The 16,970-nt window shown below is 44.7% G+C and overlaps 1 protein-coding gene across 1 annotated transcript in view; it reads right to left on the reverse strand.

Annotated features, from left to right (window-relative positions):
* PLCE1 (phospholipase C epsilon 1) overlaps positions 1-16,970 on the reverse strand; it is a 217,648-nt gene that overhangs the window by 5,070 nt on the left and 195,608 nt on the right. Inside the window, exons 28-30 of the mRNA XM_038764430.1 lie at positions 14,617-14,826; positions 9,493-9,654; positions 9,181-9,399 (exon numbers count right to left, since the gene is read on the reverse strand). Coding sequence (XP_038620358.1) covers positions 9,181-9,399; positions 9,493-9,654; positions 14,617-14,826 — 591 coding nt within the window. The remainder of the gene's footprint in view (positions 1-9,180; positions 9,400-9,492; positions 9,655-14,616; positions 14,827-16,970) is intronic.

Genomic DNA, 16,970 nt, shown 5'->3' on the forward strand with positions numbered 1-16,970 from the left:
TATGTGCAAAGCACTGTTCTAAGCACTGGGGAGGTTACAAGATGATCCGGTTGTCCCATGGGGGGCTCACAGTCTTAATCCCCATTGTACAGATGAGGTAACTGAAGCACAGATAAGTTAAGTGACTTGCCCAAAGTCACACAGCTGACAATTGGCAGAGCTGGGATTTGAACCCATGACCTCTGACTCCAAAGCCCGTGCTCTTTCCACTGAGCTATGCTGCTTCTCTGCTTAACTCTCCTTAACTCTGCTCTCTCCTCTGCCAGGCAAAATGATTTTTCTTCCCTTATTGACACCCATGCTCGTCACCCCCATCAGCTGTTCCAGACATTTAACTCCCTCCTCAGTCCCCCCTGTTCCTCCCCTTCTTCCATCCCTCACCCCAACGATCTGGCCACCTACTTCATTAGTAAAATTAACACAATCAGGTCTGAGCTCCCCAAAGTCACCCCTTCCCCTTCTCTGTACCTCCTGCTCTCAACCCTCTCCTCCACTTTCCCATCCTTCCTAGCAGTATCTTCAGATGGGATCTCCTCCCTCCTCTCAAGTGCCTAGCACTTGTAACAGTGCTTTGCACATAGTAAGTGCTTAACAAATACCATCATTATTATAATAAGTGCCACATTATCCACCTGTGCTTTGGACCCCATTCCCTCTCATCTTATGAACACTCTGCCCCTTCCCTCCTCCCCTCCTAAACATCCATCTTCACCCGCTTACTCTCCACTGGATCCTTCCTCTCTGCCTTCAAACTTTCCCAAGTCTCCCCCATCCTAAAAAAACCCCTCCCTTGACCCCACTGCCCCTTCTAGTTATCACCCTATCTCCCTCCTTCCCTTATGTTCCAAACTCCTAGAACAAGTCATCTACACACACAGCCTCAAATTTCTCAACTCCAACTCTCTCCTAGACCCACTCCAATCTGGCTTCCGTCCGCTATACTCCTCTGAAATTGCCCTCTCAAAGCTCACCAATGGCCTCCTTCTTGCCATATCCAATGGCTCCTACTCTATCCTATTCCTCCTCAACCTCTCAGCTGCCTTCGACATTGTGGACCATCCTCTTCTCCTCAACATGCTATCCAACCTTGGCTTCACAGACTCTGTCCTCTCCTTGTTCTCCTCTTATCTCTCTGGCCATTCATTCTCAGTCTCCTTCGTGGGCTCCTCCTCCCCATCCCATCCCCAAGGGTCAGCTCTTGGTCCCCTTCTGTTCTCCATCTAGACTCACTCCCTTGGTGAACTCATTCACTCCTACGGCTTCAACTCTCATCTCTACGCTGATGACACCCAAATCTACATCTCCACTCCTGTTCTCTCTCCCTCCCTCGAGGCTCGTATCTCCTCCTGCCTTCAGGACATCTCCATCTGGATGTCTGCCCGTCATCTAAAACTCAACATGTCCAAGACTGAGCTCCTTATCTTCCCTCCCAAACCCTGTCCTCTCCCTGACTCTCCTGTCATGTGGATGGGACTACCATCCTTGTTGTCTCACAAACCCGCAACCTTGGCGTCATCCTTGACTCCGCTCTCTCATTCACCCAACACATCTAATCTGTCACCAAAACCTGCCGGTCTCACCTCTACAACCTTACCAAGATCTACCCTTTTCTCTCCATCCAAACCGCTACCTTGGTGGTTCAATCTCTCATCCTATCCCGACTGGATTACTGAATCAGCCTCCTTTCTGATCTCCCATCCCCGTCTCTCCCCGCTTCAGTCTATACTTCACTCTGCTGCCCGGATTATCTTTGTACAGAAATGTTCTGGGCCTGTCACTCCCCTCCTCAAAAATCCCCAGTGGTTGCCTATCAACCTCCAAATCAAGCACAAAGTGCTTCAAAAACTCCTTCAGAGCTTCAGAGCTCTCCATTACCTCTCCCCCTTCTACCTCACCTCCCTTCTCTCCTTCTCCAGTCCAGCCCACACAGTCCACTCCTCTGTCACTAACCTCCTCACTGTTGCTCATTCTCGCCTGTTCCACTGTCAACCCCTGGCCTACGTCCTACCTCTGGCCTGGAATTCCCTTCCTCCACACATCCGCCAAACTAGCTCTCTTCCTCCCTTCAAAGCCTTACTGAGAACTCACTTCCTCCAGGAGGTCTTCCCAGACTGAGCCCCCACTTTTTTCCTCTCCTCCTCCTCCTCTTCTCCTCATCCCCCATCCCTCCTTCTGCCCTTCCCCCTTCCCCTCCCCACAGCACTTGTTTATAGTTGCACATATTCATTACTCTATTTATTTCATTAATGCTGTGTATATAGCCATAATTCTATTTATTCTGTTGGTATACTGTCTACTGGCTTTGTTTTGTTTTTGTCTGTCTCCCCCTTCGATACTGTTAGCCTGTTGTTGGGTAGGGATTGTCTGTATATGTTGCCGATTTATACTTCCCAGGTGCTTAGTACATTGCTCTACACACAGTAATTGCTCAATAAATACGACTGAATGAATGTATGAATGAATATTCTCTGTACTGGTTTCAGAGCCTTCACTCCACTGTCTGGGTTATTTGAAAATATTTTGAAAAAAAAATTGAATTGGATATGAGCTCCCCAAAGTATACTTTTCATCTTCCCAACTTCCCTGCCATCCTACATTCATTCTCTCATTCTTCCCAGCTGCTTCTCAGAGATCTCCCACGTGCTTTTAAAATCTACCCCCTCTACTGCCTTCTGAAACCCCAGTGCTCTCTCCTCCCCACACTTTTGGTCCCATGACCTCACTGGCTACTTCATTATACAACTACTTCAGTACAAAACTGGAACCATTAGGTGTGAGACTCTCAAAGCTTCCCCTCACCTTTCCAACTACTACCTACCCCAGCATTTATTTTCTCTGCCTTTCAAGCCATCTCTGAAGATGAAATCTCCTGTGTGCTCTCAAAATCCATCATCTATGCCTTCAACCCCTCCCCTTTCACTTTCCATAGGCACTTCACACTTCCTCTGCTCTTCTTCCCTCCCTAACCATCTTCTTTAATCCCCCATTCCCTGATGGCTCCTTTCCCTCAATCAGTCAATCATATTTATTGAGTCCTTAATGTGTGCAGAGAACTGCACTAAGTGCTTGGGAGAATATGATATAACAATGTAAAAGACACATTCCCTGCTCACAGAAAAGCCATTTCTGGAGCCTACTGCCACCTCCGTCTATATCATCCATTAATCTGCTACCACTCCTGTCCTCAAATGCCTCAAAGGCCTCAAAAGAGTTCCACTCTTCTCTTCAAATTATCTTCTTGATCCACCGCCATCTGGTTTCATCTCCTTTACTCCCCTGAGACCGCACTCCCTAAAGTCACCAGTTACTTCCTTCTTGCCAAATCTGATGGACTCTACTCTCCTATAATAGTCCCAAACCTCTCAGTTGCCTTTGTTTCCACGGTCAACTCCTTTCTATCTAACAGTGATTCTACCAACTCAGTTGTGTCCTGGTCCTCCTCTTACTTCTCTGACTGCTCCTCAGTCTCTATTGCTGGATTATTTTTGGCTTTTCACCCACTAACCATAGGTATCCTTGCAAGGCTCAGTTCTGGGCTTCATTCTTTACTCAATCAATTGATCAATGATATTTATTGAGTACAAAGCACTGCACCAAGCACTTAAGAGAGCACATTACAATAAAGTTGGTAGAAATATTCCCAGCCCTCAAGGAGTATACAGTCTAGAGGGGGAGACAAATATTAAAATAAAATACTCATTCTTGGGAGCTCAAATGGATCTATGGCATCAGCACCCCATCTACACGGATGACTCCCACATCTAATTCACTAGTTCTGACCTCTCACTACCTCTGCAATCTCGCATTTTCTCCTGCCTGTAAGATATCTCCACATGGATGTCCTCCTGGCACTTTGATCAATCACTCAATCAATCAAAGGAATATGTGTTGCCAACTTGTACTTCCCAAGTGCTTAGTACAGTGCTCTGCACACAGTAAGCACTCAATAAATACAATGGAATGAATTGAACATTAACTGTAGGCAGAGCACTGTATTAAGCACTTGGGAGAGTACAATGCAACTGATTGGTAGACACATTCCCTACCCACAGGAACTTAACTGTCTAGAGGGAATTTAACTGTCTAGAAATTAAAATAAATTACATACTTCACTCTGCAGCCTGGTTCATTTTTCTCAAGCATCTTTCCACACACATCTCTCCACATTTCCAAAACCTCAAATGCCTCCATTCCCTTCTGATCACTAGCTTTAAAGCGCTCCATCAGTTCTCTCTCTTTTGACTATCCACTCTTCACCCACTATATCCCAGATTTCATTCCTCATTCCTCTTAAAATATCCTATTCATTGTGCCTCATTCTTGATTCTGTCAACTCTGACTCCTTGCTCACATTCTTCCTTCTGACTAAAATGCCCTCTCTCTTCAAATCCACCAGATCACTCCTCTTTCCATCTCCAGCCTTCCTGAAATCCCACCTTTTCTGAGAGATTTTCCCCAAGTAATTTTTCTTCTCCTCCCAATTGTCTCCTCAGTGCTTTTGCATCACCTCCAAATATATGCCCTCACAACCAACTGTGACACTTTGGTACCTACTAAAACTGTACACTATTTAATCACTGACTCATCCACATATCCATAAATTTCTACTTCTTCTTATCTGTTACTTATTTTGTGTATGATTTTCCCTGCAGCCTTTTTTTAATGGTATTAGTTAAGTGCTTACTATGTGCCAGACACTGTACTAGCAGTCTATCACCTTGCCACCTACTTTACCTCACTCTTTTCTTACTACAACCTAGCCTGCACACTTTACTCCTCTGGTGCCAAACTTTTCACTTAACCTTGATCTCATCTATCTCACCACTGACCTCTCACCCATGTCCCTCTTCATATCCAGTAATAACTCTTCCACCTTCAAAGCCATACCTATACTGAAGGCACAGCTACTCCAAGAGGCCTTCTCTGACTAAGCCCTCCTTTCTTCTCTCATTCCCTTTTGTGCCACCTTGACTTGCTCCCTTTATTCATCCCCCTCCCAGCCCCACAGAACTTATGTACATATCTGTAATTTTATTTACTCAATTAATGTCTGTTTCTCCTTCTAGACAAAAAGCTTGTTATGGGCAGGGAATGTGTCTGTTACATTGTCATATTGTACTCTCCCCAGTGCTTAGTACACTGTTCTACACATGGTAAATGTTCATTAAATATGATTGACTGACTGACTGTACTAAGTGCTGTGGCAGATACAAGCTAGTAAGGGTGGATAATGTCTATGTCCCACGTGGGGCTCACAGGCTTTTAATCCCCATTTTGCAGATGTGGTAACTAAGACACAGAAAAGTTAAGTGACTTGCCTAAGATTACACAGAAGACAAATGGCAGAGCTGGGATTAGAACAAGGTCCTCTAACTTCCAGGCCCATGTTCTTTTCACTAGGCCACGCAGGTTCCCCTGCTGGATGGTAAACTCCTTGAAGACAGGAGTTTCCAACTTTTCTAACTTTCTAACTTTCGTACCCTTCAAAAGTGCTTAGTATGAAGTTCTGCACAGTTAAGCTTTCAATAAATTTCTCAATTGAATGATTGATCACTGGACTAAAAGTGTGAGCCGGCCAAAGTCTTACAGTGGCCCTTTTGAGGACAGCCCAAACCAAGTCAAACTGCACTTTATCTCTCATCTCCTTCATGAAACCCTCCCCTATTAATTCTCAACACCCTCAAATTGTGCCAATCCAACAGCCAATTCTGTTGTCAGAATTGTCCAGCTAATTCTTCTGGACATACTCACACAACTATCTGCTCCCATCATTTGTAAACAATTTATTTTTGTTTGTTTTCCCAGTTAGGTTTCAGGTTTTCTGGACTGTGACAGTATCTTTAACTCCTTAGGTACTCTCCTAAGAAATTAGCAATGTTCTGTACTCAGTAGGGGCTTGATAAATATCATGGATTGATTGATTTGAATGAATGATTTCAGGGTAAACATTTCTACAAAATTCAAATTTGTTTTGAAGCGGCTCAAGTGGTATCTAACTTGATAGTTGATTAATATTATGGATATCTGGCTGTGGAACTTAGGCCCACTGCTTTCAAACATGCCCATGTCTCCCCTAACATAAAAGAAAACCCTTCCTTGACCCCACAGCTCCCTCTAGTTCATGCCCCATTTCCCTCCTACCATTCCTCTCCAAACTCCTTGAGTGAGCTGTCTACACCTGCTGTCTCAAGTTCCTCTTCTCCAATTCTCTCCTTGACCCCCTCCAATTTGGCCACTGTCCCCTTCACTCTAAGAAACCACCCCCTCAAAAGTCACCAGTGATCTCCTTCCTGCCAAATCCAACAGCCTCTACTCCATCTTAATCCTCCTCCACCACTCAGCTGCCTTCATCACTATTAACCATCCACTTCTCCTAGAAACACTGTAGAACTCCAGCTTCACTGTCACTGTTCTTTCCTGGTTCTCCTCCTATCTCTCTGGCTGCTCATTCATTCATTCTTTCAATCATATTTATTGAGCGTTTACTGTGTGCAGAGCTCTGTACTAAGCTCCTGGGAAGTACAAGTTGGCAACATATAGAGACGGTACCTGCTCAACAGCAGGCTCACAGTCTAGAAGGGGGAGACCGACAACAAAACAAAACATATTAACAAAATAAAATAAATAGAATAAATATGTACAAGTAAAATAAATAAATATATATATTATAGATATTTATATATACAATATCTAATATATTATATAAATAAATAAATATATGCTCCTTCTCAGACTCTTTTGTGGGCTCCTCCTCTGCTTTCCACCTCAAGGTTGTTCTGAGTCCCCTTCTATTCTCCATCTACACCCACTTCCAAGGAGAACTTATTTGCTTCCATGGCTTCAACTATCACCTCTATGCAGATAATATCCAAATCTACATCTCCAGTCTCGATCTCTCTCTGCAGTCATGCATTTCCTCCTGCCTTCAAGACATGTCTGCTTAAATGTCCTCCTGTAACCTCAAACTTAATAAGTTTAAAACTGAACTTCTTATCTTTCTGCCCAAACCCTGTCCTCCTAACTTTCCCATCACTGTAGATGGCACCTCCATCCTTCGTGTCTCACAAGCCCATAACCTTGGCATTATCCTTGACTCTTCTCTCTCATTAAACCCACATATTCAATCAATCACTAAATCCTGTTAATTCCACCTCCACAACAACACTAAAATCTGTCTTTCCTCTCCATCCAAACTGCTACCACATTAATCCAATCACTAATTTTACCCCGCCTTGATTACTGTATCGGCCTCCTTGCTGAAGTCCCTAGTTCTTTCTCTCCCCACTTTAGTCCACACTTCACTCTGCTGCCCAGATCATTCTTCAAGAAAAACATTCAGGCATGTTTCCTACTCCTTACAAAACTTCAATGGTTGCCCACCCACTGTCGCATCAAACAAAAACTCCTCATCATTGGCTTTAAAACATGCAATCACTTTGCCCCCTCCAACCTCATTTTGTTACTCTCTTACTTCAACCCAGCCCTCACACTTTACTCCTCTAATTCTAACCTCCTCAATGTACCTCAATCTTTTATATCTTGCCACTGATCTCTTGCCCATGTCCTGCCTCTGGTCTGGAATATCTTCCCTCCTCAAATCTGACAACTACTGTCTTCCCTTTCAAAGCCTTACTGAAGCACAACTCCTTCAAGAGGCCTTCCCTAAGTCCTCCTTCCCTTTTCTTCTGCTCCCTTCTGTGTCACCCTGACTTGCTCCCTTCATTCATCCCCCAACTCCTAGCCCCACAGCACTTCTGTATATATCTGTAATTTATTTATTTATATTAATAGCTGTCTCCCCCTCTAGACTGTAAGCTCATTGTGGGCAGGAAATGTGTCTGTTCATTGTTATATTGTAATCTACCAAGTGCTTAGTACTGTGCTCTGCACACAGTAAGTGCTCAATAAATACAATTGAATGAATTAATGAATGAAGGTTGTCATTCAGCCTAGCTGAATAAAAAGGTTGAGGCCCTACAGACAGGGGATCTTTCCTATATGAGGCCCACTGATGGGTACTGGATCCACTCAACTGAAAGCCCAGCCCACACCCTCCACTCCTCTGCTGCTAACCTCCTCACTGTGCCTTGTTCTCACCTGTCCCGCCATCGACCCCTCGCCCACATCCTTCCCCTGGCCCGGAATGCCCTCCCTCCACACATCCGCCAAGCTAGCTCTTTTCCTCCCTTCAAAGCTCTACTGAAAGCTCACCTCCTCCAGGCCTTCCCATACTGAGCCCCTTTTTTCCTGTCCTCCTCCCCATCACCCCCCACCTGCCCTATCTCCTTCCCCTCCCCACAGCACTTGCATATATTTGTACATATTTATTACTCTATTTTACTTGTACATATTTACTACTCTATTCATTTTATTAATGATGTGCATATAGCTATAATTCTATTTATTCTGATGGTTTTGACACCTGTCTACATATTTTATCTTGTTGCCTGTCTCCCCCTTCTAGACTGTGAGCCAGTTGTTGGGTAGAGACCATCTCTATATGTTGCCGACTTGTACTTCCCAAGTGCTTAGTACAGTGCTCTGCACACAATAAGCGCTCAATAAATGTGAATGAATGAATGAATGAATGGTGCCTCCTTCTCCTCTACACTGCCAGCCCACTTGCCAGCCTGCCCCCTCTTAGTGGGTGCCTGTGGCAGCCAGACTTGCAATTATCAGGAAAACCAGCTCAAGGAATAAGCCAAGATGATAAGCAGGTTCTAGCTGCCCATTAGGACCAAGGCCAGACCCTAATTTAGCCTAATAATTAGGCCTGTGTGCAAAAAACACTATTTTGGGGTCATTTTAATTAGCTGCATCTCCTTTACTCTCTTTCTTTTGTCCTTTCCCTTCTCTTCTCTTTCTGCTTCTGCTCTCTCCTCACTCCTTGGAGTTGGGAAGTGGGAAGTAACTGCTTTAAGCACTCAATAAATACCACTGATAGAATGATTTGGAAAAAGAGCAACCCTCTTCTGCCTGCCTCCCTCGGATTTTGACATGGGGCATAGCTTTGTCCTTGAAATTTAAAAAACCCAAGACAAGGTCACACCTAATCTCACTCCAACAACTGTGGCCAAAACCCACTTGCTCCCACCCTCTGTTACCCAACTTGAGGGAACACATAAAGAAGCTGTAATAGCTAATTCCAACCGCTGTATAATAATATATATAATATTTTACCTGAACCTGTTCCTTTAGTTTGAGAATGAATTTTCCTGCTCCCTTCCACTTGCTCTGAGCCTGAAACACACACTCTTGATCTGAGAGAACACGCTGAGATGGCTTTGGGGTAGCGGACTTCTTACTGGCAGACTCTTTCACCACTTCCTCCAGAAGGACATAGTCACATGGATCTGGGTTGCTCAGAATGCTGTAGGAATACTTGGCTTTGCAGAGGGTCTGAAGAAATGGGGGGAAGGTATTTGGTAACTTAGACCCAAATCAGTTTGGAATGAGAATCAAAATGGAAAGTGGAGGAGAAGCCCCTTTTACCTGCTGAATGACGTCTTGGGCCGTGCTAACTCTCGGGGCTTTGATGACTGTACGAGGCTGTTCTGGGGAAACATCATGGACTTGAACAAAAAAATTATCTTCCTCAGAACTCCAAGCCACCTCTTCTTTGGACTCCAAAAATACGTTCTTCTCATTTAAGTTCTGTAGAAAGAAGGAGAATAAGTGGAAAAAGGGTAGGGGAAGCAAAGAACTATTACAAATATGGTGCCTGGAGTGACACTTCCCACATCTTAAAAATATGAATATACCAGAGGAAAAGATGTCTGATTTTTGACAGGGTTGAAATCTCATCAGTTCTTCCTTAGGCATACCTATGAAAGGCAAGGAATGTGTCTGTTTATTGTTCATTCATTCATTCATTCAATCATATTTATTGAGTGCTTACCATAGTAAGTACAGTGCAAAGCACTGTACTAAGTGCTTGGGAGAGTACAATAAAAAAACCAACAGATACATTCCTGCCCACAGTGAGCTCACAATCTAGGGGAGAGACAGACATTGATATAAATAAATACATAGATAATATTAGATAATAATAATAGATATTATAATACAATATAGAATTGCATTTCCCAAGCACTTAGTACAGTGTTCTGCACACAGTAAGTGCTCAATAAATATGACTGAATAAATTGGCTCAGCCTATGTATTCTGGGTGGAGAAAGCAGAGTGCTGTCTGGTTTGGGTAGAGGGGAAGAATAGAACAGACTATGGATTAGTTATGTGCCCAAAGCTATTCTATCAAAATGCCCAGGCCCAGCAGGAACACAAACCAGTCTCTTTGGCCTTCACAGTTTTCAGAGTCCCCAGGAGACTGGCTTTGAACCTGGAAGAAGAGCGGGGAAGTCCTACTTCAGAGACAACAGGCTCAGTTTCCTAGAGGTCTTCCTGGCTAGGGGGAAGTGAGGATTTCATCTTTGGGCCTACTGGCTTAAGCCCTAAATCCATAATGCTGGGTTGGACTCTTTCCATTGGGAACAGGAGCACTTGGCTCCCTCATGTGATTTGGTAAATAGAAAGCTGTGTGAGGCCTCCTTGTGCAGCATGTCTAAATCCCAGGGTGTTAAGGTTGCAATTCTCCTGCTCATCTCAATCACCCAGGAGGCACGTGACCGCATTCTTGTCCCAAAAAGCAGCCAGAGAGCAAATAAGGGGTCAGTGAGGACCTCAAATCTGTGAAAAGGGAACCAAGCTCTGATTTCTAGTCTGCTCATCTTGGAGAAAGGACAAATCAATTAGAAGAAAACTGTTTATTTTTGTTTCTGTTTTTTATTTTTTTGTTAAGGTATTTGTTAAGCTCTGTTAGTGGGGCATCACTTGGGGTCTTGGGGCCAGGTTGTCTGGGGTGCTCGGTGGAGGGATGCCATTGACCCGTACTTTGTTTATATGGTATTTGTTAAGTGCCTACTATATGCCAGGCTCTGACTAAGTGCTGGAGTAAATATAAGCTAATCAGGTTGGACACAGTCCCTGTCCCACTTGGGGCTCACAGTCTTAATCCCCATTTTACAGATGTGGTAATTGAGGCACAGAGTAGTGAAATGACTGCCTGAGGTCACACAGCAGACATGTAGCAGAGCTGGGATTTGAGCCCAGGTCCTTCTGACTTCCAGGACCATGCTCTATCTACTAGCTCACATTGCTTCTGTTTTTCTAGGTTTTAGCCTAGTAGTTTTGACCCGTTACGATACTGTGGAAACAAACCATCTTTCCACCCTAATTGCAGATCCCTGACCTACATCAGCTCTCCCCCTCCTACTTAACTTCACTGATCTCCTACTACAACGCAACTCATACACTTTGCTCCTCTATTGCTAACCTACTTGTGTCTCTCACCCCTGACCCCTTTCCCATGTCTTCCCTCTGGCCCTGAACTCCCTCTCCCTTCATATCCAACAGACCACCTCTCTCCACATTTTCAAAACCCTTCTAAAATCACATCTCCAAAAGTCCTTCCCAAGTCTTCATTTCCCCTATTCACCCTCTCCTCTGCATCACATATGCACTTGGATCTTTAGCCCTTAAGCACTTTGATATTCACCCCATCTCCAGCCTCTCAGCACTTAAGTACATATCCGTATACTCTGCTATTTTCCCTCTATGTAATTTATTTTAATGTCTGCTCCTTCTCTAGTCTGTAAGCTCCTTGTGGGCCCTGCCTGCCATGCAACAATAGACAATTAGTAAATAGCTAATAAATGCTCAATAAATAATAATGATTGATTGTTTTTGTTACCCCTGCTTTCCTCAGACTCAGACTCCATGGCAGAGAGGTGAGGCCTAGGCTTACTTCCATCATGGAGTCCCGGCTTTGCTGCCATGGGGCATCCTTGGGCTGTGGGCAGTTTCCCCACTCCACAACCCATGCTCCAAATTGCAGCCTGAGTTGAGTTCCATGGTGTGAGGAGGGAGATTGGTGTTTAATTGTCATCCCCGCAGTCTGGGGTGGGCCCCACAGAGTGGAGAGGAGGCTTAGAGCTGATGTGGCCCCTCCCCTCCTCTCCCCCAACCCCTCTTGCCTGCAGCATGCCCTGATTACCTAAACACTTCAGAGAGCCTCCGCAGTGTGCAGCAGATGTCTTTATGATCTCATGCAGTGGCCCAGTTCCAGCAGCCCAGGACCACCACCCCTTTCCCACAGATACCACAACATCACAGGCCAGAGTACCCTAGTATGTCCCCAGGTCCCCGCTCCAGGGTTCAGCACACAGTGCCTCCTAGAACCACTGCCACACAGGAATCCTCCAATCCCCGTCCCATCGCAGTTTGGGATTGATGCTAACACCCCATCTTTCCTCCAATGTCTTGGTATTTTGGGGATGCCTCCTGACCCACCCCACCCCCGGGCACCAGGCCACGTGACTCCAAGATGGCAGATGGGCCACGAGCTGTACCTCAAGTGGACTTTGAAAGAAGGATTAAGAGCAATGATCGGGTACCACTGGAGACCGAAGGATGCCAAATTCCTGCTCAAGAGGCCACAAGAAGCCACAGAACCTGACTGACAGCATGGGACTGTGTTAAAATCCAACCCAAGCAAGCATCCCATGTTTAGTACTTGGCCCGGTGACAATGTGCTGGAACTTCCTAGGAAGGAGTGGTTCAAAGTTGCCTTACTTGGAGGGAGCTGTTGTCTCTGTGTTCCCTACATTACACCTCTCTGGAAGAGGTAACAGATGTGTTGCAGGTGACCAATAGATATTCAAGGAACTGGCCCTATGGTCTGGCCTGAGCCCCAGGTTGCCACATTCCCTGCAAAGTGTCACATTGAAGAATTTGAGTGGGAAGGAATGAATTAATTTTGAAAGAGATGAAGGATGGGGCAAGTGACCAGACAGGAAACTGGGAGACAGGAGGGTATGGGAGGTGCCTGGCATGGTACCTTACAGCTTTTGGCAACTTGCGGCATGCCAGATGGCACACTTGGTCATAAGGTGTGGTCCATCGGCATGCTCTGTCAGTCATTCTTGGACTGCTGGCTCATCTGGGTGACTGACAATGACATTAGCTGGAACCTAGCCAATTCCAGGGAAGGATTAGGGTGAAAGAAAGAGGGCAAAGGAATAAGGCCAGGAGATTGAGGTCTCTTGTGTCTCTCCCCACCTGCTCTGTCTTTTAACTCTAAAAAAAAAAGTATGCCTTGAAGGGAAAATCCAGCCAAAGAACTACCATGCTGGAGAGCCTTCCACAAGGAGAAAAATAAGGGGCTGTGGTTACATTTTGGTGTAACTCAGCTTCAGTTAATGATCAGTACCAGGGTTAATCTAGTGTTTTTAAACAGGGTATTAGTCTAACTTCTCTATTGCTTAACTTCAATTTCTGACTTGTTTATTCCCTCCCAGCTTCAGATTTTGCCTTAAGTATCTTTGTATGTAAATACCTGCTCTAACGGAGGTTGCCTGTGCTAACCTTCTGGGTGAGCCAATTTATTTTGGGGAAAATTACACTACTGAATTGGAGAGGGAGTTGAGGCTTTTGGTTTTCTTTCAAAGCTAACTGCTGAACTCAGGTGGGTGAAGGGGAGTGGAGAACAGGTCAGCAGCAACTCCCCCTAAAGCTTTACATACTGCTTGGATATTCAGTTGGTAGTGATGGTAGTGATGAATTACCTGGATAATATCAGGGTGCACTAGCTATTCAGGAGCAGATGGTGAAGGCAGAGCAACCTAAGTGTCCCCCCTCATTTCCAGGATTGTTCTGATCAAGGAAGGTGCCCTTACAGACATTGCCAGGCAGGCATAAGTTAGGGAGGTTCAGTCCAGTGAGCCTTGGGGTTCAACAGCTGTGCCCTGGGTTGGTCCCACATAGGTAGTGGGACCTGGAGAGATTCTGTCCCCCCAACTGTGCCCCTGCAACAGCTGCAAGAAGCCACCTGTGGAAGTTCCAGAATCAAATCAGGAGCAAAAATCCTTGGAGAATGACAGGGAACATCACAGGGAAGTATGAAAGTTCTTTTCAAGGCTAATTCAGAAGCTATATAGCTTTTGTAGCTTTTTGCCCACAAGTAGGGGAAGCTGAGGAGTGAAAGGAACTGAAAGCCCCCAAACTATATGCTTCTTGTGTGCAGGGAATGTATCTATCAACCCCGTTATACTGTACTCTACCAAGTGCTTCGTATAGTGTTCTGCACAAAGAGCTTAATAAATAAGATTGATATATTATTTGATTGAACAAATACCTGATTAATCCTTCGACTGCATGCAAGGCGACTAGGGAATGTGCATTGACTACAAAGCAGGTTGAATATGCTTTGTTCCAAGAAACCGGCAGTGAATGGATACTTCTGCCTGGGTGCACACGTACACTGTAAAGTCAATATTTGAGAGCTGCCTCTAGTTGTGATGATTATTTCAACCTTGCAGTAGGTGAGTTTTATTTTTTTCTAAGACGTCTATCTCAGAAACTCACTAGAAAGCTTGAAAGAAAATCATACTTCTATTTCACTAGGAGAGCAATGACCCTTTCTTTAGCTATGCTGAGCCCATGGCCTCGCCTCTCCTGTCCAGGAGAAGGCTAACCAGCAGTAGGCATGGCCAGCTCAGCAGTTTCACTTGTTATCCTCACTGTTTGCAGCAACTCTTTGTTATTTTGGAAGCCACTTACTTCCTCTTGGGTTTTAAAGATGATCCTTCCAACATATCCTTCTTCCGGGAACCAGCTGTTCAAAATCTGCACCAGCTTTTCCTCAGGACCAATTATTCTTTGGAATGGTGGTTTCCTGCACTCATTCTTTTCTTTAGATACAAAGCATTTTTCTTCCATCAACAGAAAGTCTGTGGTGATTGGCTCTGCACCACTTTTGGAAGCTGAAATCTGGCAAAAAAAAATTGTACTTTAGAGAAACTCTACATAGCACACACAAAGCTTTAATGCCAATTATTCTTTTCTTTAGAGACACGCTGTACAGCATTTTATTTACAAGTAAAGGTTTACAACTTTTATTTATATTTTAAATACTTTTCTTTGGAGCAAGCCCCATTCTCTTTGGAAGTGGAGGTTGTCAGTGGTTTGGGAATATCTCAGAGCACTCGAAAGTGTACATTTTGTTAACAGTGGGGCCAGACGACAGGAACTCAACAACAAAAAGGTAGGTGTTTGGGGCTTTGGGGACAAATAGAAGCTGTTTTCTTCCATCATTGCAGAGGTTCCAGCTCCTGTTATCTCCAGGAGGGAGGGGGGATAGAAGAGGGGGAGGGGGAAAAAGAGGAAGGAAGAGAGGGAGAGAGAGAGAGAAACAGAGGAGGGAGAGAGAGAGAGAGGGACAGAGGAGTAGTTTGGTGAGGGTAGAGGAGACACAAGAGGGATGGACCATAGGATATGTGAGGAGATTCTAGGTAAAACTTCAGAGTACAGGAATGAGTTCCACTTTTAAAAAAGACAGAAAAGCCTGATCTAAGCTTAGGACTGTAAAGGTATGTTGCACAGTTTTGTCATAATGCTAAAAGAGCAAAATGTGTTTTTCATTTCTTAAGATTTGCAACTCACAAATTTCCCTTTAACTTTCCCTCAGGCCAAGGGAAGATGCTCTCACCCAGCATCATCCAATTATCACTTGTTCTTTCAATAGGTTCAGGTTCTCATCAGGGAACTCTCCATTTTGCACAGGGCTGCACACCCAGCAGGTGTACAATAAACAGTGATGATGGTGTTCTGCTCCCAGAAACACTTCTTCCCATCTTCACTAGCCCAACTGCCTGATCTCCTGACCTGGTCCTGGAATCCTCTATTTGAGGAGTGGGAATATATGGACTGAACAGCTTTTCAGAAAAGTGATCCAAGTAGCAGAGTGAAGTATGGACTGGAGAGGAGAGAGACACGAGGCAGGGAGATCAGTGAGGACTCTGCTGCAATACTCAAGGTGAAAAATGAGATGTTCTTAGATCAGCGTGGATGGAGAGGAAAGGAAGGATTCTTGAGAACCAACAGGATTTCAGAAGATTGAATGAGGGAGATGAGTTGAAAGGAGGCTGGTGATGTGGTCCACAGTGATATATAGGTCAGTGGAAGGACAGGGCTTTGGTGAGTTCTGTTCTGTTCTATTTTGGGCATGTTAGGTTTGAGATGTTGGTCAAGTCGAAGTGTCCTGAAGGCAGTAGAAAATATGAGATTGCAGAGAAGAAGAGAGGTCAGGGCTAAAGAGGTGAATGGTAGAGATGGTAGTTGAAGCAAATGATTTCTCCAAGGGTTTGGGTTTAGATGGAGAATAAAAAGGAACCCAGAACTGAGTCTTGAGGGACTCCAACAGTTAAAAGATGGGAGGCAGAAGCAGAACCAGTGAGAGAGTCTGTGAAGGGGTGGCCAGAGAGATAGGAAGAGAACGAGGAGAGGCCAGGAGAGCCAAGGTTAGATAGTGTTTTCACTAAAGGCTGAAGGTCAAGGAGGATTAAGATGGAATAGAAGCCATTGGATTTGGCAAGAAGGAAGTCATTGATGACCTCACAGAGGACTGCTTCTTTGGAATGAAAGGGGCAGAAGCCAGACTGCAGGGGTAGCTTTAGTGGAAAGAGCCTGGGCTTGGGAGTCAGAGGTCATGGGTTCTAATCCCAGCTCTGCTACTTGTTAGCTGTGCGACTGTAACTTCTCTATGTCTCAGTTACCTCAACTGTAAAATGGGGATTAAGACTGTGAGTCCCACGTGGGACAACCTGATTATATCTAACCCAGCACTTAGAACAGTGTTTGCCATAAAGAAAGTGCTTAACAAATACCATTATTATTATTATCATTAAGTTGGAGGAACAAAAATGGAGGAAACAGTTGTAAATAACTCATTCAAGGAGATCGGAGAGAAATGGGAAAATGAAGATGGGGTGAAAGATAACTGAAAGGAACCATGGGGCCAACGGTGGGTTTTTTAAGATAATTGACCCATATGCAAGTTTGAAAGCAGTGGGGCAGGAGTCACTAAAAGTGAACAGTTGAAGATGATGGCCAGAGAGGTAACAAGTATTTTGAAA

The sequence above is a fragment of the Tachyglossus aculeatus genome, chromosome 22 (genome assembly GCF_015852505.1).
Source record: "Tachyglossus aculeatus isolate mTacAcu1 chromosome 22, mTacAcu1.pri, whole genome shotgun sequence".
In the NCBI taxonomy this organism is placed as follows: domain Eukaryota; kingdom Metazoa; phylum Chordata; class Mammalia; order Monotremata; family Tachyglossidae; genus Tachyglossus; species Tachyglossus aculeatus.